Source organism: Pelodiscus sinensis, chromosome 13, assembly GCF_049634645.1.
Source record: "Pelodiscus sinensis isolate JC-2024 chromosome 13, ASM4963464v1, whole genome shotgun sequence".
In the NCBI taxonomy this organism is placed as follows: domain Eukaryota; kingdom Metazoa; phylum Chordata; order Testudines; family Trionychidae; genus Pelodiscus; species Pelodiscus sinensis.
Window position 1 is genome coordinate 22,984,101 of NC_134723.1, and position 21,583 is coordinate 23,005,683.

Consider the following 21,583-nt stretch of genomic DNA (forward strand, 5'->3'; position numbering starts at 1 on the left):
AATTAGAACTCAGGTCTTCTTGGTCTCCAATGCAGGGCATGATTCTCTAGACCAAAGACACTCAGAAGTAGACTATTGCTATCTACAGAATTGCACTGCAGATAAAAATTACACATAAATGAGCTTAGTCAAACTACAGCACATGCGTGACATACAGGCTATGTCTACACTGCCCCCGTTTTTGTGCAAAAAATATGCAAATGATGGAATATCACTGTGCCTCATTTGCGTAATTAGTGAGGCTCCATTTTTGCATAAGAGGCTTTTGCGCAAGAGCTGTTCTTCTGCATTTTTTTAAGGAAGAACAGCTCTTCCGCAAGAGGGGGGTTTTGTGCAAAAATGAAGCCTCAATTATGCAAATGAGGCACAGTGATATTCCACACTTCACCTCATTTGCATATTTGTGCAAAACGGGGGCAGTTTAGACATAGCCACAGTGATAAGGACTCTTCTATGTGTTCAGCAAATAGGAATATAATCTCCCTCCACTTGCTCTCTCACATCTGGACTGAATGACAAAGTTTTGTCGTCTGAAGTTACCTTTTGTCACCAGGGCTACGTCTACACTGGCCCCTTTTCCGGAAGGGGCATGTAAATTTCACCAGTCGTCGTAGGGAAATCCGCGGGGGATTTAAATATCCCCCGCGGCATTTAAATAAAAATGTCCGCCGCTTTTTTCCGGCTTTTAAAAAAGCCGGAAAAGAGCGTCTACACTGGCCCCGATCCTCCGGAAAAAGTGCCCTTTTCCGGAGGGTCTTATTCCTACATTTTTATTTAAATGCCGCGGGGGATATTTAAATCCCCCGCGGATTTCCCTACGACAACTGGTGAAATTTACATGCCCCTTCCGGAAAAGGGGCCAGTGTAGACGTAGCCTATGGGTTTGCAGGCATCCTTACCCAGAAGACAGAGGGATGGCCTCTTCCCTGGGATTTTGACATTGCTGTTTTCTCCCTATACAGGGAGCTGGATAGGTGGACTTGGAATGACTGGCTTTGGCTGGTGTGCTGACTGGCTCAGGAACATTGGCTGGCTCTTCTGTTAACCCATTCAGGTAGCAGAATCTTGCATACACAGAGCTGCTGACTCATAGGCTACGTCTAGACTGGCATGATTTTCTGCAAATGCTTTTAATGGAAAAGTTTTCTGTTAAAAGCATTTGAGGAAAAGAGCGTCTAGATTGGCACGGACGCTATTCCGCAAAAGCACTTTTTGCGGAAAAGTGTCCATGCCAATCTAGATGCGGTTTTGCGCAAGAAAGCCCCGATCGCCATTTTCGGGATTGGGGCTTTTTTGCGCAAAACAAATCTGAGCTGTCTACTCTGGCCCTTTTGTGCAAAAGCTTTTGCGCGAAAGGACTTTCGCCCGAACGGGAGCAGCATAGTATTCCCGCAAGAAGCACTGATTTCTTACATGAGATCGTCAGTGTTCTTGCAGAAATTCAAGCGGCCAGTGTAGACAGCTGGCAAGTTTTTCCGCAAAAGCACTTGCTTTTGCGGAAAAACTTGCCAGTCTAGACACAGCCATAGGGTATGTCTACCTTGCACTTTTACATGTGACTGATCAGTGCCAGCTGAGTCAAGCAGACTATGATGCTGCTTAATGGAAGTATAAATATTTGGTTGGGATCTTCTCACCTCACAGATCCTAGTTCATGGGCAAACAGCCGCTTAGCCCAAGCCCCATGACCTGAGTTAGCTGGCATGGTCCAACCATAGATTTTTAATTGCAGTGTAGCCGTACTCCTTGTCACTGGGGAGTCTCCACCAAGATCAGACCCTCTGGTGGGAGGTGCAAAGGGAGCAACTGCCCTGCCCTGGGGCCCGATGATTGAAAAAGACCCGAGATTACCAGTCACCACTGCTGCTACTGTGGTAGCAGCAGTGTTTGGAGCCCTGAGCCCTTTAAATGGTTGCTGGAGCCACCCCGGCACTCTCTGGGCAGTTCGGAGGGCTCCTGGGGGAGGCACCGTGCACTCAGGGTGGCACTGAGGGCTGCCTGGGGGAAGCTAGCCCCAGCCCTGTCCCTTCTGCCCAAGGCCTCATGCCTTCTGAATGCATGGAGCCAGCCTCCCTGCCTTGTCCAGGGCCCCAGCGAGTCTGTTGGCCTCACCCAGTAGGGTAAGAGATTTGGGCATGACCTGTTGATAATAGGAAATTAGAAGCAGAGAGTGGGAGGCGCTGTAGGAAACTCTAGGAACAAGCAAGACTGGGGAGGAAGCTTGAGGTAAGAATTCTGTTTTATTACAGTTTGCATTTGTAATAAAGCCAAAGCCCAAGAAGGGAGTAAGACTGCGCTTTTATATCATGTGTAGACTGTTTGGAAAAGGGCAGGAATAGCACCTGCTCACACTCCTTGTGAGTTAGAAAAGGGGAAGTTTAAGTGAATGCAGAGAAAAAGAATCACAGCTTGCCTTCCTTGAGAAGGGGTAAGTGCTCTTCATGGCAGAGAATTCCCAGCGGATACAGCTGAAGGGTGACACAGGAAGATTCCCCCAAGGGCAGCACTGATTCTAGGAACACTTGACAGGGACTTCGCCTAGGTTCTGTTGCTAATTCTGCCATTGAGCAGCTTTGGCAAATCAATGAACCTCTCAGTTTCCACTTTATTTGTAAACAAGATCCTATCCCTACCTCACAGGAGATCAAGGTTTTCTACCACATTAGATCATGATTCCTACAGAGGACAGTTTGCCACTTTCCAGATCAAGAGTTAGGGTCACCCTTGTTGTCAGTTGACACGTGTGTGTGTGTTCTTACAGTGTGCCATCCAGCTCTGCACTGACAGCTGCTTCAGCAGACCTTTGTGGCTAAGTGCTTGGGGGTGGGGGTAGAATGTTGTTGCCTTGATAGTGCTGGTTAGGATGCTCAATGATCTTGTCCTTGAAGTTTCAATGTTATTACAGTTGGACCTCTGTGGTCTGGCACCCTCAAGATCAGTCAGTTTTCCAGAGCAGGGGAAGTCAATTCTGGCCCCTGTGTGGCCTGCCTCCAGACTCTCCTGGGGAGTTGCCAGACCCTTAGCTACCAACCCAGCTCTGTAGTTTTCAATGTGTCCTACTGAGTGTTGAGTAGAAATTAAGAAAGCTGATGCCTTCATCCACGGTAACAGGATTATTAAAATACAGTATGCTACATATACAGACACAAACTTGCAGTTCTTATCACATAAAAAATCCACTCACTATTTGTATCATTAACATAAGTGCTTGTGAAAATCTGGTTATACTGTTTCAAGATGTTTTATTGTCTATTAATTTCCCATTTTTATATTTAGCTTTGATAAAATATTCAACACAGTGTATAAAAAAATGTTGGTTTTACCCTCAGTTGACACATGCAGAAGTGAAAGTTACAACTTTGCTTTCACAGCAGCACAATAGTCCTGTTGTGAGTGCAGACCACCTGCGGCCCCTGTTTAAAGATATCTTCCCCGACAGCCAAACTGCCCAATATTATGCATCTGTAAGAATCAAGTCAATGTGTATACTCAATAGTGCCTTTGCTCCCTTTTTCCAAGAGTGTCTTGTGAGACAAATGAAGACTGAAGCCATTTTCTGTTGATTCCTCTAATGACAGAGGCTTAGAAAAAATGAATCCACAGACAGTGAGGATTTTTGATAGCCAGAAACATCTAGTGACAACAGTTACTTGACTTATGCCTCACCATGGGCATTCCTGCAGCCACTGCAAGATAAATCTTTTTTTAAAACTGATAAGAGAATGACTTCACATGAAGTGTGGGATAACTATGTTGGGTTTTCTACAGACAACGTTAGTGTAAACATGGGTAAGAATAATTCATTTAAGACTAGCTGTTGCCTCTCACAACTAGCCCCATGACAGGTTTGGACTGGACTCGATGACCGCTTGAGGTCCCTTCCAGTTCTAGTGTTCTATGATTCTATCTGTCTGCTCCCCTCTGGCCAGCCACCACCATTTTGCTATTCTGAGTGTTGCAGTGCATGTCCAAGAGTCATAGTGCTTTTCATGCCAATGAATGAAATAAATTAACTTAAAGTCTATCATAGCAAGCAGGCCATAGTAAACTTGATCTGCTGTGTACAAGGAAAAATTGAGGCACACTGTTATCCTAAAATTCTTTTGGGGTTCCCAGAATGTAACAAGAACTGATTGCTTAGGTATAGGTCTCTGGGGTGGCTAGGAACATACTTGGAGGACATGGCTACAGCCTTCTGATAAATAAATGATTGAACAAGAAGTATTCCTTCCAAAACAAGAAATATTTTTATTGATGCAAATAACAATTCTCAATACAATGATCTTTTAAAAGCACAAATTCCTTGCAACAAGTTAAAGAACATCCAAACTGCAGTAATAGATAGTTGAGATTATTCTAATTCAGGGGTGCACAAGACATCTTGAGAGGCACATCCAGCCCACCAAGCCACCAGATCCAGCCCACGGACCACCCTGCCGAGACCCTCAGGCACGCAGCAGCCATGTGGCTCTCTGCTCTGGAGGGTGGGAAGGCTTCATGTGATCTCCCTGCCACCAGCCCAATCCTCAGCTCCTATTGTCTGGAAACAACTGGCCAGTATGAAGAGACCCAGCCAAGCTCTCAGCTCCTATTAGCTGAAAACAACAAACAGAAGCTGAGAGATTGGCCTGGGGGACAGGGACAGCACAAAGCCTTCCCCCGAAGCTGAGAGCCACATGGAGGGAGCAGGCTGCAGTTTTACCCAATCTGGGGCTGCAGCAGGCATGGTGCCCAGCCTATCTTTGAGCGCTGCAGGGCACCATGCCTGCTGCAGCCCCAGGTGATTGCTAACAGGGAGTTTTGAGAGGGAGTTCTCCAGGTGAAGGAGAAGCAGATACAGGACTCTTGAGGGAAGTGTGTTTTGTTATTGGGGCTCTCTCAGTGTGTGCAGAGCTTGTGTTTGTTTGGTGTGTGGTGGTTTGTGTTTTTTTTTTTTTTTCCTTTCCCTCCTCCCCCCCTGTTTGAGTGAGGCTTTAGAGGGGGAGTTCTCCAGGTAGAGGAGAAGTAGATACAGGAGTCTTGGGAGAAGTGGGTGTTGTGCTTGGGGCTTTCTTGCTGTATGCTGAGCTTGTGTTTGTGAGTGAGGGTTGTGTGTGTTCTTTTTTGTTTGTTTGTTTATTTATTTATTTACCCCTGTGTTTGAGAGTGAGGTTTTTTTGGTTTTTTTTGTTTTGTTTTTTTCCCTTCCCCCCTCCCCTTGATAGAGTTTGTGCTGTGATTGGTAGGGGCTGTGATTGGCAGGTGGAAACTGTTGGCTTCTAATTAAAGTTGAATTCTAGAAGCCTCTGCTGATTGGCTGAGCCTTGGTAGGGGGAGGGGCTTTATAAGGCAGTGGGCAAGCGACCAAGGAGCTTGCGAACAGGTGATTGCTAACAGGGAGTTTTGAGAGGGAGTTGGGAAGGGCGGGAGGTTCTCTTGTCTTTCTTTTTAAATCCCTTCTCCAGGACAGCAGCGATGGTTGATGATGCGTCTGCTGCTGTTGTTACCTGCACGGCGTGTGCCATGTTTGTCTTCCTCCCGGAAGAAAGAACGGATTTCATCTGCACCAAGTGCAAGCTGGTCGAGATTTTGGAAGAAAAAATTAGAGGACTGGAGGCCCAAGTGTCGACCTTACGCTTGATCAGAGAGGATGAAGACTTCCTCGATAGAAGGCAGCAATTGATCCTTCAAGCACGGCAGGCAGAGGAGCCAGTGAGGGCAGTACGCGACCAAGAAGAGAACTGGCAGCATGTAACTTCTAGAAGGGGAAAAAGGCCAGCACGGGATTCCCCCGATGCTATAGAGGTAAGCAATCGCTTTCAAGCTCTCTCCACAGGCTCTGCAGTGCTGAAAGCTCTGGAAGGGACCTCACAAGGTAGAAACCAGAAGGGAGCACCATCTACTGAAAGGCATGGGATGCGTAGTCCTAGAGATGGGGGTTCCACGGCCACCACCCCCAAAAGGAAACGACGGGTGGTGGTGGTCGGGGACTCCCTCCTAAGAGGGACTGAGCCATCCCTCTGCCGTCCGGACCTGGAATCTCGAGAGGTGTGCTGCTTACCGGGAGCTCGCATTCGGGATGTCACTGAGAGGCTTAGCAAGCTGATCAAACCTTCAGATCGCTACCCCTTCCTGCTTCTCCATGTAGGAACGAATGATACGGCCAAGAATGACCTTGAGCGGGTTGCTGCGGATTATGTAGCACTGGGAAGAAGGATCCAAGACTTTGGAACGCAAGTGGTGTTCTCGTCCATCCTCCCTGTTGAAGGGAAAGGACTGGGCAGGGATCGTCGAATTGAGGACGTAAATGCGTGGTTGCGCAGGTGGTGTCGCAGAGAGGGCTTTGGTTTCTTCGACCATGGGACTCTGTTCCGGGCGCAAGGATTGTTAGGAAGAGATGGGATCCACCTAACGAAGAGAGGAAGGAGCATCTTCGCGGGCAGGCTTGCGAACCTAGTGAGGAGGGCTTTAAACTAGGTTCGTCGGGGGACGGTGACCAAAACCCTGAGGGGAGTGGGAAAGTCAGATACCGGGAAGAAATGCATAGAGCAAGGAGCGAGAAAGGAGGACCCCAGTTTCGAATGGAGAAGATAGTGCAATCAACTGGTTACCTGAAGTGTTTGTACACTAATGCAAGAAGCCTAGGCAACAAGCAGGAAGAACTGGAGGCCCTGGCCCAGACCAAGAAATATGATTTAATTGGGATAACAGAGACTTGGTGGGATGACTCGCATGACTGGAGCGCTGTCATGGAAGGGTATAGATTGTTCAGGAAGAATAGGCAGGGGAGAAAAGGAGGAGTTGCACTATATGTAAGAGAGCACTATGATTGCTCTGAACTCCAGTATAAAGAGGGAGAAAAACTTGTTGAAAGTCTATGGGTCAGGTTTAAAGGAGCAAACAGCAGTGATGTTGTGGTTGGTGTCTGCTACAGGCCACCGAACCAGGTGGATGAGGTAGATGAGGCTTTCTTTGAACAACTGAGCGAAGCTTCCAGATCGCAGGCCCTAGTTCTCATGGGGGACTTTAATCACCCTGACATCTGTTGGGAAACCAATACGGCAGTACACAGGCAATCCAGGAAGTTTTTGGAGAATGTTGGGGATAACTTCTTGGTACAAGTGCTGAAGGATCCGACCAGGGGCCGTGCACAGCTTGACCTTCTCCTCACAAACAGGGAGGAACTAATAGGGGACGTAGAGGTGGGTGACAACCTGGGAAGCAGTGATCATGAGATGGTAGATTTCAGGATCCTGACCAAAGGAAGGAAAGAGAGTAGTAAAATACACACCTTGGACTTCAAAAAAGCAGATTTTGACTCCCTCAGAGATCTGATGGAAAGAATCCCCTGGGATGTTAACATGAAGGGGAAAGGAGTCCAGGACAGCTGGCAGTATTTTAAAGAAGCCTTATTGAAGGCACAGAAAGAAACCATCCCAAAGCGTAGCAAGAGAGGCAAACCTGGTAGGAGACCGGATTGGCTTACAGGGGAAATCCTTGGTGTACTTAAGCACAAAAAGGAAGCTTACAGAAAGTGGAAACTTGGACAAATGACTAGGGAGGAGTTTAAATGTATAGTTCGAGAATGCCGGGGGGTTATCAGGAAGGCGAAAGCGCAAATGGAGTTGCGACTGGCTAAGGATGTGAAGGATAACAAGACAGGTTTCTACAGGCATGTCAACAAGAAGAAGGTGATCAGAGAGGGTGTGCAGTCCCTAATGGATGAAGGAGGTAACCTAGTGACAGAGGATGTGGGGAAAGCTGAAGTACTCAATGCTTTCTTTGCCTCTGTATTCACGGACAAGGTCGGCTCCTGGACTTCTGTGCTAAGCGACGCAAGATGGGAAGAAGATGGACAGCCCTTGGTGGGTAAAGAACAGGTTAGGAACTATTTAGAAAAACTAAACGTACACAAATCCATGGGTCCAGACTTAATGCACCCAAGGGTACTGAAGGAGTTGGCAAATGTCATTGAGGAGCCTTTGGCCATTATCTTTGAAAAGTCGTGGAGATCGGGTGAAATCCCGGATGATTGGAAAAAGGCAAATGTAGTGCCCATCTTCAAAAAAGGGAAGAAGGACGATCCAGGGAACTATAGGCCGGTCAGTCTTACCTCGGTTCCTGGAAAAATCATGGAAGGGATCCTAAAGGAATCCATTTTGAGACACTTGAATGAGAGGAAAGTGGTCCGGAATAGTCAGCATGGATTCACAAAGGGCAAGTCGTGCTTGACCAATCTGATTAGCTTCTATGATGAGGTAACTGGCTCAGTGGACATGGGAAAGTCAGTGGATGTTATATACCTTGACTTTAGCAAGGCTTTTGATACGGTCTCCCACAATATTCTTGCCAGCAAGTTAAGGGAATGCGGATTGGATAAATGGACGGTAAGATGGATAGAAAGATGGCTAGAAGGCCGGGCCCAGCGGGTAGTGATCAACGGTTCGATGACAGGATGGCGGTCGGTTTCTAGTGGAGTGCCCCAAGGTTCGGTTCTAGGACCGGTTTTGTTCAATATCTTTATTAATGACCTGGATGAGGGGATAGATTGCACCCTCAGCAAGTTTGCAGATGACACTAAGCTAGGGGGAGAGGTAGATACGCTTAAGGGCAGAGATAGGGTCCAGAGTGACTTAGACAAATTGGAGGATTGGGCCACTAGAAATCTCATGAGATTCAACAAAGACAAGTGTAGAGTCCTGCACTTGGGACGGAAGAATCCCAAGCATAGTTACAGGCTGGGGACCAACCAGTTAAGTAGTAGTTCTGCAGAAAAGGACCTGGGGGTTACAGTGGATGAGAAGCTAGATATGAGTCAACAGTGTGCCCTTGTAGCCAAGAAGGCTAATGGCATATTAGGATGCATTAAGAGGAGCATTGCCAGCAGATCCAGAGATGTCATTATTCCCCTTTATTCGGCTTTGGTGAGGCCACATCTGGAGTACTGTGTCCAGTTCTGGGCCCCCCACTACAAAAAGGATGCGGACGCATTGGAGAGGGTCCAGCGGAGGGCAACCAAAATGATTAGGGGTCTGGAGCATATGACCTACGAGGAGAGGCTGAGGGACTTGGGTCTGTTTAGTCTGCAGAAGCGAAGAGTGAGGGGGAACTTGATAGCAGCCTTCAACTTCCTGAAGGGAGGTTCCAAAGAGGATGGAGAGAGGCTGTTCTCAGTAGTGACAGATGGCAGAACAAGGAGCAATGGTCTCAAGTTGTGGTGGGAGAGGTCCAGATTGGATATTAGGAAAAACTATTTTACTAGGAGGGTAGTGAAGCATTGGAATGGGTTACCTAGGGAAGTAGTGGAGTCTCCATCCCTAGAGGTGTTTAAGTCTCGGCTTGACAAAGCCCTGGCCGGGTTGATTTAGATGGGATTGGTCCTGCCTAGAGCGGAGGGCTGGACTTGACGACCTTCTGAGGACTCTTCTAGTTCTATGATTCTATGATAAGGGGATGGTTGGATGAAATAACATGATCTTGGTACCTAATTGACCATTCATTACCAGTTGGAAATAGGTCAATGGAGGGATGATAGGAGTTGCTATAGGGAACTTTCTGGGTGTCTGGCTGGTGAGTCTTGCCCACATGCTCAGGGTTTAGCTGATCGCCATATTTGGGGTCAGGAAGAAATTTTCCTCCAGGGTAGATTGGCAGAGGCCCTGGAGGTTTTTCACCTTCCTCTGTAGCATTGGGCACAGATCACAGCTGAAGGACTCTCTGCATGTTGGGGCCTTCAAAGTATTTGAAGGCTTCAATATCTGAGACATAGGTGAGAGGATTATTCTAAGAGGGGTGGGCGAGATTCTGTGGCCTGCACTGTGCAGGGGGTCAGACTAGATGATCATAATGGTCCCTTCTGACCTTAAAGTCTATGAGTCTATGAGACAGTTAAGTAAGTGCCTCCTATCCAGAGCCTGCCTCTGGCACCTCTGTCCTTCCCCATTCCAACGCCCTCCCCCAAGTCACCATCCAAATCCTTTGCAACCCCCCCCCCCCCATCCCAGGTCACAACTCCCACCCACATCCTTTACCACCAAGCCAGAATCCTCTCAGCTCATACCCCCTCCCAGATCCTGTACCAGGTCACAACCCCCTCCTTAACCCAAACACCCTCTCAGCCTCACGCTCTTTCCTACACCCCATGCACCCTTCAGCATCCAACCTCTATCGTAGACCCTGCACCTCCTTCACAGAAAAGTGTGGCCCTTGACCACTTTCCAAAATCTTGGAGTGCCCCCCCCCACCAAAAATTATTGCCCACCCCTGTTCTAACTAGTTGCACCCTGTTACAGATTGCCAATCTTTCACAGGTCACTGACCATAATTCTTATATGTACTTTAAACTTTATACATACAGTATACATTTCTCTTACAGGTTAACCTATCACTGTACTACAACTATAACTTTATATGTGACATATTTCTCTGCTTACTGACTAAACTGCATGTTTTTTCCTGAGTGCTCTCTTCTTCTGCTCCAGTGACAGGGCTCCCTCTGCTGTTCTTTTCCCTCCTTTCACCTTAGCAGTCTCTCAATTCATTTTAACAGAATCCAAATCCTGTTTTCTTTCTGTTTGCTCGCTGCCCACTGACCTTTAAACCATTTTATCAGAACTTTCTAGACTCTTCTGCTTATTAGCAGGTCTTTCTGATAGATCTTTTTAGATGCATATCAACATTCCAAACTATCAATTCTGTTTTTAGCATGAAACTGTTTTTTCCCCTCAGTGAGGCGGTTGCCATCCCTTCCCTCACCAATTTGGTTTTCCTCCCAGTGCTACGTGATCTGTAGTTTCTAGTGGTCAAATGACTCTTGTTTATTTAAAATGGAGGCCAGGGATATAAAAGAGAATCTAGCAAGCCCAACATGGAATTTCTTTGGTATCAACATCACCTCATTGATTTAATGTCTGAATGACAAAATGTCTCAACTCTGGAAAGCGTTGACATCGGCAGTGAGTTAACATTGGTTGACAGGGAAGAAGTGTTGTCAGTGCTGCAAAAATATAAAGAGGTGTTTTCCAACAGCCTAGGAAAGATACATTTGCTAAGTCATAAGATCACTGAAAAAGGACCACCGCAAGCTCCTGGCAGACCCTACAGCACCACTGGCAAGATACAAGAATTATATAGCAGAGGAGCATGAAGGAAGACAGGTGACGAGAGGACCAAGGAGAGAGCAGTGCTAAGGGTGGGGGGAGGGGAAGAGACCAGGATGCAGGGGGTAAGGCTGTTAAATATCAGTTAATTGAATAGTCGAGTAACCTTGTGAATTCTTATCAATTAGTCAACTATTCTATAGTCCCTGAGGGTGGGGGCAGAAGCCAGTGTGCTCCGGCCTCACTCATGAGAAGACCCCTGCCACTCCATGCTGCTGACACTGTATCAGAAGCAGCAGCAGCATAGGGTGCCAGGCAGGTGCTGGTCTGAGGGGAGCCAGTTTAAAAGCTAGCTCCCCTTGTGGACTGGCTGCTTGTCGCCCTGTACTGCTGCCTCTGATAAACAGGCAGCAATGCAGGGTGGCAGCAGCCTTGTCTAGGGTTGCCAGATGGTTTCAGCAAAAATACCAGACACACTTAACATTACATCACAATCGACATTACATCTTCTTTAGAAAATACCGGACATTTATATTTTCCTCAATTTGTTTCCCCGAACAGAAAGCTCAAATACTGGACTGTCGGGTTCAAAACCAGACCCCTGGCAACCCTAACCATGTCTAGCTGGCACAAGCTGGAAGTGAGCTGGGCTGCCTCACCACTTTAAATGCAGAGCCACAGCAGGGGGAGGCCCCTGGACCCAACCTGAGCCAGAACTGAATGGGGCTGGTGGCCAGCCTGCTAAGAAATGGACTGGCAATGGCGAGAGGGGCTGCGTGGAGTCTGCAGCATTCACCTGCGAGCTTGTGCTTATGGGGTAATTGACTGCACTTTGACATCCCTAGCAGGGGGAGGAAACCCCTCCCAGCCCGGGAGGGAAGGGGGAATCCCAGACTGTAAGGGGCGGGGAGGCGCTGCCGAACTCGCTTCTCGGCAGGGGAGAACACGAGGCCGGATAGGGCGGGGCGCTAGCCCAAGCAGCGCTCGGTCTCCCAGCAGGCGCTTACCTACTGGGTTGCTAGGAGACGCCGCCCGGCGGACTACTACGGAGCACGCGCGAACAGACTCCCTCAGCCTGGCCCCGCTTCCTGTCCCCTCGTGCTCAGCGGAAGAGGCGGGCGCTCCCTGCTATCTCGGCTTCGATTGGCTCAGCGCTTTCGAGGCCAGTGGGTGGTCTCCGGGCGCGAGACATGGCGGGGAGCGGGGCTCGCGCGGGGCCCGCCAAGCGCCCGCCGCGGCGGAACGTGGTGGCCTGGCGGAGCAAGGCCGAGTGGGACCAGGTGATGGTGGGGCTGTACTGCGGGGACTGCCGGCTGCAGCGGGACGCGCTGGACCGGGTGTCGGCCTGGCGGAGCAGGTGAGCGGGGCGAGGGGCTGACTCCACAGCGCCCTGGTGTCCAGCCCGGGCTGTGGGCGCCCCGCATCCAGCTGCAGCGCCCGAGTCTGTGGCCGTGTCTGGACTAGCCAGAAGGTCAGCGCGGCGGCCCGTTGTCTGGCGTCCGGGTTAGTGGCTCTAGACACCCCCCCATTGAGTGTGGATGGCGCCCCCATCGACGACACTGGCACCTAGTTCTGAGGAGTAAGGGAAGTCAACAGGAGCCCCTGCTCGGGTCGGCCTCCCGCTGTGAAGCCGGGGGGAAAGATGGAATTAAGGTCTGTTAACTCCAGCGTTTAACAATTGGCTTAGTCGAACATCTGGGTGAGCATAGACCAAGGCTGTCAGTGGGAAGTCAGCAATACGATTAACCTATAAAACTAGGCCTATTGGTGAGTCTGGTTGACTGCACTCATTTCCCTTGCTTCTGTATGGGGGGGAAGGGGGAGAGCAGGAGCCTGTACCTGTGAGGAGCTACCTTAATTTGCACGGAATTTACCTCCCCTCACACTGCTGCTTCTGATAGAGGCAATAGCATGCAAGGTGAGGGGGTAGGCTGGAGCAAATCCGAGCGGGGAGCCAACTTTCAAGACAGCTCCCTGCATGTATTGGCTCTGCTGACCCACTTGCCCACCTCCCCCAGGCCTCGATGGTGGGGAGAGCCAACTAAAAGCAGGTTTTCCCTCAGAACTGGCTCTGCAGTGCCACCTCCCCCCCCCCCCCCCCCCATCGCTGCTGATTCTATTGTGGAGGGTTCAGATCTCTCTCTCTCTCTCACACACACACACACCCCCCATCCCATGTTGCTGCTTTTGATACAGCAGCAGCATGGCAGGGGGCTCCACAGGAGTGGGGCTGGTAGCACACTGGCTTCCAGCCCTGCCCCCCAAGGACTATTGAATTATCATGTAACCGACAATAGGTTTTTGTACAGTTACACGACTAGTCAATTACCCAATATCTAACATTGGTAGTGTAGACATGTCCTGATAGGGTGCAGGAGCACACTACTATGATCCTTCTCCACTCTGGCACCTCCGCCATTACCAGGAAGCAGTTGACATGGGGCTGGAAGCAGTCAGGGTAGAGCAGCCCCTGTCCACTTATGGCTGGTGGGGGAAGAGGGTGGGGCTCTTCGGTTCAGCAGGCTGGAGTGGTCCCCTCCTGCTCCCATTTAGTTTATGAACCAGTTAAGTAACATCTAACAAGTTAATTAACACAGGCAGGTGGCCCCTGCTTTTCACCTTACAGCTCTGATAGTGTGTTTTGTTTCTGACCTGCAGTGTACCACTCCTTCCAGTCCTGGGACCTTTGTGTTGCTGTTGATGCTCTTTAATACAATTCTCTGTTGATACACCTTAGTCTTGACTTGCAGCACTTCCTACTGGTTGTCTTATGGGACAGCCCCCCCCCCCCCGCCCCTTCCCCAGTCCCAACCCAAAACACTCTCGTGGACTCCTCTCTTCCCCAACTCTACCCCAGAGTCTTTACACGTAGCTGGAACCTCACCTGGTTCCCTCCCCCCATTTCAACTGACTATCCTGCCTAGAGCTCCCTTCCTGTACCCTGAATTCCTTTCTGGCTGTACTCCAGAGACTGCACTCCAACCCCAGTTTAGTGAGCATTAATGGCCCTCCCTACAATTTCCATGCTTGTGTGACCCTCGGAGTAAAGTTTGCTTATGCCAAGGCCAAGTAACTTATTGCATGGAGTAAGATGTTTTTCCATGTTTTCCTTATCTCTAGGTATGGGAACAGAATGCCTTTAGCTGTGGATTGTACAGCAGATCTGATTCGCTGTAAAATCCTGGATACATCTGGCAACATGAGGTCTCATGAACTAGTCCTATCCTATGGTCTGGCTCTTGTGAGGTAAGACTAAAAGGTTTTAGCACAGTTGGAAAAGGACCTACTGGGGGAATGCATTTTTTTTTTTTTTTTAGCAATTCTATGTTGAAGTTCCCTAACAGCAATATCCCAATTGAATGTATGGGTTAACTCTGCCCATATGTCAGGTCTTCTGTTAGCAGTTTTTAATCTTTGAAATATTCTTCTCGTTTGTAACCTATTCATAGATTTGTGAATCTAATCACAGAGCGGAAGCAGAAAATTGTCAACATTCCCTTGAGGCGTCTAGCTAAAGAGGTACTTTTGAATAAGAGTTCCTGGCTGGTTTTTATGTGCATTTAGACATATAAAGAGAAGAGAGGGAGAAGCAGTTTTGCTCACTGCCATGCCTCCCCACCGCCCCCAAGCTGGAGCTTTGTCCCCACAAGCACAGGGAAGCTCTGTTCTTGCAGTTCACTGGCTGGGAATCGTAACCAATGGGAGCTGTGGAGGGTGGTGCCTGTAGGCGAGCCCCAGGGAGCATGGAGCCATCTGTCCTCTGAACACCCCTTTCCCTGAGCTGCCCTAAGTAAGCACTTTGCACCCCAATCTGCTGCCCCAGCCCTGAGTCCCCTCCACACCCTAGCTCCCTCCTAGACCCCCCTTACTCCAACTGAGCCCCCCCTACACCCTAACTCTTGACCAGAACCCACCTAAGTTTCCTGCCCTGACCCCACTCCTGCACTCCAAACCTCTTGCCCCAGCCTGAAGCCCCCTCCTACATCGTAAACACCTCATTCCCAGCCCCACCTTAGAGCCTGCACACCTTCCCCCCACCAGAGCCCTCATCCTTCCAACCCTGAGTTCTCTCCCACGCTCTCAATCTCTTGGCCCCACCCATCACATCTCCATAGTGTGTGGAATGAATTATGTGCACCAGTGATTAAAAAAAAGTTAGAGGGAACACTGCCTGTGGGGCCCCCCATAGGGATGTAATATCCTGTGTAAATTGTTACCTGCCCACTGCACCAGAGCCTCCCTCTGCCCATGGCACAGTGGGGCTGGCTTGGATGCTCTGGCTGAGCCAAGCATTCCTTCCAGTGGCTAGGTGTATTGGCCAGGTGGGGTCCGCCCCACTGTGCCTAGCCATGGGTGGGGGGGCATGTCAGGTGGGCTGGAGCCCCCCTGTGTGGTACAGAGGACCCAACTGGGCTGGGCAGGGCCTGCAGTACCAGGTTGCTCCAACCGGGTGCTGGTTAACCCTTTACATCTTACTCTGCAGTATGTACTTGCGTGTCTTGGCTATTGAGCTGTGATTAGATAGGGTCTAGTTTAAAATCCTTTGGAATTTAAGCCCACTGTTAAAATCTTGCTCAAGAGGCCCAAGGCTAATACGACAATAATCCCCTGTACAATGCCAGTGTCCTGTCTCCTTTTGAAGTGGATAGCTTAAAAAGAGAAATGGACCCCCCAATCCCATCATGAATACCAAAGCTCAGGATCCTGCTGGGGTAAAGGGGTTAAACTAAAATTTGAGCTGAATGGCAAGAGAACTCATGGGGTAGTGATGTCTTTCCTATTACTTGTTTCAGGAGTAGCCATGCTAGTCTTTTTTTTTTTTTTTGCTGAAACAAACCACAACCACCAAACAAACAAGGACTCCAGTGGCACTTTAAAGACTAACAAGTGTCTCTCACAAAAGCTTGTGCCCTAATACAAGTCACTTCAGATGCTTGAAAGAAAAAAAAAAAAAGATACAGGATGGGAGTTTAATTAGCAATGATGTCCTGCTCACATCTGTAGCCCTTCCTTTTTTCTTTCCTCTTCAAAGATCTAAAGTGACTTCAAACATCTGAAGTGACTTGTATCTCATGAAAACTTATGCTCAAGTGCCCCAATTCATTTGTTAGTCTTTTAAGTGCCACCAGAGTCCTTGTTCCTACTACTACTGAATGCTTTCCAGGGGAAGGGCTGAAAGTGTCAATTATAATGGACTATACATAGCATTTAAGATTACACTATAGGTACTATGCTGCCTTATGCACAGGGTCAATGTCTGTTTGATCTTTAACTTTCCTGATTCAGAAAATTAGTAATACAAGGACAATAAAATCTCAAAGTACTCCACTCCTTGTCCAATCAAAGCTCATTTTTAAGGGACGTCAGAGTTGAACAAATGTTGTAATGTATTTAAAATAAAATACGAAGTGGGTCTTTGCCCACGAAAGCTTATGCTCCTACACTTCAGTTAGTCTATAAGGTGCCACAGGACTCCTCATCGCTTCTGCAGATTCAGACTAACACGGCTACCCCTCTGATATAAAATAAAATTGACTCAAAGATTTCTCAGGATTAAGTTATTCAGTTAAATGAATCCTGGTGTAAATCACACTTATGAAAAATGTTACCTACTATTGTTTCATGCAAGACCTACAATTCTGAGAATGAAAAGATGAGGGAGGGAAGAATTGCTTGCAGTGTATTTTGTGGATATTCAGTTTTACTCTTTTCTGGTCCGTGACCTTCCCCTGTTGCTTGCATTGATCTCTAACAGTGTTGGGGAAGAGAGACTTATTTACAGTATAAAAACCAAACCGGTACTTGGGGTTGGTGTATGACCAGAAGTTACTCCTCGCTGACTAGATTTCAAGTTGATTGTCCATTTAAAGTTGCAAGAAGAGTAGCAAAGGGAGAGAAGGTAGCATCAACAGGCTCGTAATGAACTGAAGAACTGTTTAGGCAAAGATGCAGGAATACAGTTCTAGGCAGCCAGGATTGCATAGGAAAATGTCCCAGGCTGTGAGGTGTTTTTACCTCTCTTCCATGCTTGGTGTCTGTTTGCCTGCACACCTGCCTGTGTTTAAATGCAATGCCGCTTGTAGTAATTTTGTGGTTCTTTCAAAGATGAACATCCCAATATGGATTGTGAACCTTCGCCATGATCTGACCCATGGGAAATTGCCTCAACTAATTGCCTGCAGAAGAGGTGAGCCATATATTTACATGGACACTGTGTGCCTAAGGCAGTGGTCCCCAACCTTTTGGGGCTGCTGCATGCCCGGGGGGTAGGGCCAGCCCACACACTGCATGCCCGGAGGGGGTGGGGGGCGCTGCGCCATGGCGCCTGCAGGCACAGTGTTGAGAACCACTGGCCTAAGGAGACTGTTTCTGGGAGCTGCTAGGTTTTGTATTTTGGCTGCTGACAGGTACTGTTTTCAGTATTCCACTAAGTGGTGCTGCTGGACATGGATTTACTGTTTCCATGGCAGACAGAAGATCCACAGACTCCCAGAAGAAATCAATGTGGAGACAGATGTGGCATCAGTCCCAGATGGTTGGGCAAACAGGGCCTGGACAGATGAATGTGACAGGGGGACAGTAGCCCTAGAGCAGAGGAGAATCTGGAAAATGGGGTGTTAAAGCATTATTCTTCAAAAGCATAAATCAGGTTTTACTTTGGGGGCAGCAGCATGGTATGGATGAAAGGATCACAGGAGGGGAAGAGGTAACGAGACAGATGGAATGAAGACGACTGGCCCTTTCCCTCCAGAGCTTCCTTTTGGAGAAGAGAAAGGGGGATCTAAAAACTCAGGATAAGAATAAAACTGAAAAGTTTCTCAGCCCAACTGGAAGGGATGTGGGGGTAGGAAGTGAAGGGGAAGGACTAAGGAGCCATTAGTTTTAAGGGAAGGAGTGACAAATGGAGATAGCACCACTTTATGGTAATTGAAAACTGGGTATCATGTTGTAGGTGCTCCTGTACCCCCTTCTGTCTGCCATCTCTGGCTGCAGGAGCTAAGAGGGGCAAGGTGCTGGGTTTAGTTCTCTTGAGCAAAAAGTAATACGTTTAAGACAAGATTGTCAGACTTAAGTGTTCAAATTCTGACACTTCAAGTTCCTCTATGTAGATTTGGTTAAGAACTCCGCAGAGGTGCGGAGAATTGGCAGCCCCCACTACCATAGTACTGATGTACTAGATAATCGCTTTTCTAGCAGCAAAATTCCTTTATCTAATCCAAGGTTTCTCATCCCTTGGATGGGGACCCTAAATTGGGTCACTGGAATGTTTCTAAAGGTCAAGTGGCAACTCCTGTCCCACTGGGCTCACTTCCCTGCTCCAGGCACTGCAACCTCAGGTCCTAGCATCATTCAAGACTGGCCCAGCCATCATGACAACAAAGTGCAGATAGGCCACATTTGAGTGTCATTGCAGCCTCATGAGCTAGGGCACAAGTCCACTAACAGATTTGGTGCACTGTGAGAGACAGGGTCAAACCTGAGCAGTGCTGTAACCCCTCCCCTTCCTTCCTTCTCCTCCTCCTCCTCCCCCCCCCCCCCCCCCCAAAGTTGTGAAGCCCAGCCAGCCTATAGGAATTACCACTGGAATTAGTGCTGGGCCGGCCCTCCCCTCCCCTCAGGCTGGGGGAAGGGGGGCAGGACCCACCTAAAACTACCCTCTCACTTCAATCCTCAGACTATTTACTGGATTATGACATCATAATCCTTTACAAATTAGTCCTTAGACCAGTGGTTCTCAACTTTTTTTGGATTCATCTTGAGCAGATACTGAATTCTTACAAGTGGTTAGAGTAGTGAGATTGTGATTAGGAAAAAATAGGTAATTGTATGTGTATAATTTTCACACAGGTAGCACTAATTAGGTGCTTGAATGCTACAGTGATGGGCACAGTAGAAGAATCTGATCAGTTTCCAGAACATTTGTGTCTTGGACTGAAATTGTCCATTGTTAGAACCTAACAAGTTGACAGCTGACAACCCCCAGCATTTTCTTTGGGTCTTGGCTGTCAAATGTTCCTTTCTTAGCAACAGGACACATTATCCATACCACTTGCATTACTAAATTCAGAGATGAACTAACTCTAGACCTTAATTACTAGTGTATATTTAGCCTTCTGTATTCTAATAGTGAATTTCTCTGGGCTAAAGACCTGTTACAAATCTGTGTGTTGCTGTGTTTACCTTTAGGTTGTGATGTGGTGCTGGAATGGTTACGGCGGACATACTGGAGCCGTCAACTGGGCAATAGTCTGGCTGGAGAATGTGAAGAAGAGCAGAATGAGGAGGCAGAGGCAGCAGCAACTGAAATAGAGATGGACAGTGACACAGAGGAGGCTCAGAACCCACAACTACCAGCCTATCAGAAACACAAGGAGCTTCATGGTAGGTGTTTGGGAAACAGTGAGAGGTATCTGAGTTAGATCAGCATCTTCTAGTAACTGGGAGCTTACAGAACACACATGTACTGCTACTGTCACTTGATCGATATGCTCCCTGTTTGAGGCTTCCTGCTCCAGAGCAAGCATCCCATGCACTGAAGTTACTGACCAGCTGTCAATTCCTTGTGACAAGAGGTGGGGTTGTTGGGCTTTCCCCTTAGTTGTTTCATTGGTCTTACAATGGCTGGTCTATTTGGGTCTTCCATTACTTGAACCTCCATCCAGGTGGCTTAAGTTAGGTGTCCCTTTTGGATATCTAAGTCCAGCCGTAAGTGATCAGGCCCTAAGCTGGCTCTTTTCAGATGCTCTCTTGAAAATCCTTTTGCCCAGCTTACCCTTGAGCCAGCATAAAGTCCTTCCAAATCAAACAATTGAATAGAATGTTGAGGGGTGCACTCCCCTCAAGCAGGATCCTGGGTCAAAGCCTCCCCACAAGCCTCCTTGTGGCCAATGGCTAGAATCCACGTCTCAGTTCCCCTTTACCAGGATAGGTATATTGCCCCACTGCCAGATTCCCAAATGGCAGTCCACGCTAGAGGGGTTAATATGGCTCTGCAGCCTGCGTCCAAATAACAGTCCCCTCTATCTTGGTTAATATGGCTCAGTAGCCTGGATCCAAATATCAGTTCTCTCTGTAGGGGTAAAGATGGCTGAGGTCTAGTCCTTATAGCACTCCCCTCTGCGGGGGTAAACACGGCCCTGAGGCCAGCCCACAGGCCTAAGGTAAACTACCTCTGCACAGGAGCACTACAGAGTGGGGGGTAAGGGAACCCCCGCCCTCCCTCTCCACCGGGTCCCATGCTGAGTGCCTGGAGGACAATCCTTCACCTTGGGCTACTTCCTACTGTTCTTGGAGTGCTGCTTTGCTCTCACTACATCGCTTGGCCGGTCAGGTCCTCACGGATGGTCTCTCTGGCCATGGTTGCAGATGCTGCTGTGGCTGCAGCAGCAGCTGAGGTGATGGTGGCTGCTGGGACTGAGGCTCCTACTCTGGAGTGCCTTCCCCTCTGGCAGTCTGCCCAGAATGAGCTGCCTCAGGGCCTTTTATACTCAGGCTCACCTGTTAGCATGCCCAGCAGGGCCATGGGGGAGGGGCTCTTTCAGCCAGCTGAGCCCAGCCCATAGTCTGTTCTACAGTATAGGCCTGAGATGCCCTGTCACACAGAATCACACGCTTCTTTCACAGAATAGCAAGTTTCAGGGCTTCTTTTTGTTCCATTAGTAGAAATACACAAAGTTATACACTAAATTAAATGCTAGGGGGGAAAAAAACAAACAAACTTTGTACCCTGTCTAAAAAGCAAACAAACAAAACCCACCTTGGTTTTTGTGCCACTTGAGGTTTCTCTTCTGTTCCCCATTTCTCTAGCTCCAGGACTGCCTCCCTGGAACTTAGCCCCTTGTTGCAGGGATTCACTACAGGATTTAGCTCCATTCCTTTTCTACCATCAGCCCATAACTATTGGGCTTCCTTCTTTCAGGCCCTACACCCAATGCAGGTGTGAGAGGGTGGGGCTGATTAAACAGGGCTGGCTAGCCCTGGGCCTTCTGGCCTTTTAAGGGGCAAGCTACCCTGTTACATTCCCTTAGCATAGGTGGTAGAATTGCTCTTCAGGTATTATGGTTTTGTCTGGATCTCACTTCTCATACCAACTGCCTAGATTTCAGCACAAGTGCTGTTCTTGGCAGTGGAAACCCCAGTATCAGAGGGATAATATATATTACACTGGAATAATTTGGTGTTGAAACTGATCAAGCCAGGTGTCAACCCCTGACTGTAAATCCAAGGGTTAATTCCAAATTCCCCACTTGTCATTCTCCCTACTACATTCCTAAAAAAGCCAAGATCATCTGTTTAGTCCAGGGATTTCTGAAGTGTTTTTCTATTGAGTGGGCATAATCAGATAATCTAAGTGACATCAGTTGGTGCCCACAAAACTGAATGCAGAATAGGAGTCTCTTTTATTTAAAAATAAAACAAACAGACTCTAGATATACATCATCAGTCCAGCAAGTGCTGAATAGGTGCCTTTTAATAGCAGAAGATACCTTCAGAGAGAGAGGTCA

General features: G+C 48.3%; 2 protein-coding genes across 5 annotated transcripts in view; one reads left to right on the forward strand and one right to left on the reverse strand.

Annotated features, from left to right (window-relative positions):
* Positions 1-12,167, reverse strand: part of LOC102462718 (voltage-gated potassium channel KCNC1-like) — a 35,124-nt gene extending 22,957 nt beyond the window's left edge. Inside the window, exon 1 of the mRNA XM_075940835.1 lies at positions 12,086-12,167. The gene's annotated coding sequence lies outside the window, so the exon portion shown is untranslated. The remainder of the gene's footprint in view (positions 1-12,085) is intronic.
* Positions 12,168-12,233: 66 nt separating this feature from the next.
* The window catches only part of LAS1L (LAS1 like ribosome biogenesis factor), a 62,874-nt gene continuing 53,524 nt past the window's right edge, over positions 12,234-21,583 (forward strand). For all 4 annotated transcript variants that reach the window (XM_006136144.4, XM_025178018.2, XM_075940833.1 and 1 more), the window contains exons 1-5: positions 12,234-12,435; positions 14,199-14,324; positions 14,528-14,597; positions 17,184-17,265; positions 19,266-19,460. In XM_006136144.4, the coding sequence (XP_006136206.2) occupies positions 12,269-12,435; positions 14,199-14,324; positions 14,528-14,597; positions 17,184-17,265; positions 19,266-19,460 (640 nt within the window). In that variant the 5' untranslated portion in view covers positions 12,234-12,268. The remainder of the gene's footprint in view (positions 12,436-14,198; positions 14,325-14,527; positions 14,598-17,183; positions 17,266-19,265; positions 19,461-21,583) is intronic.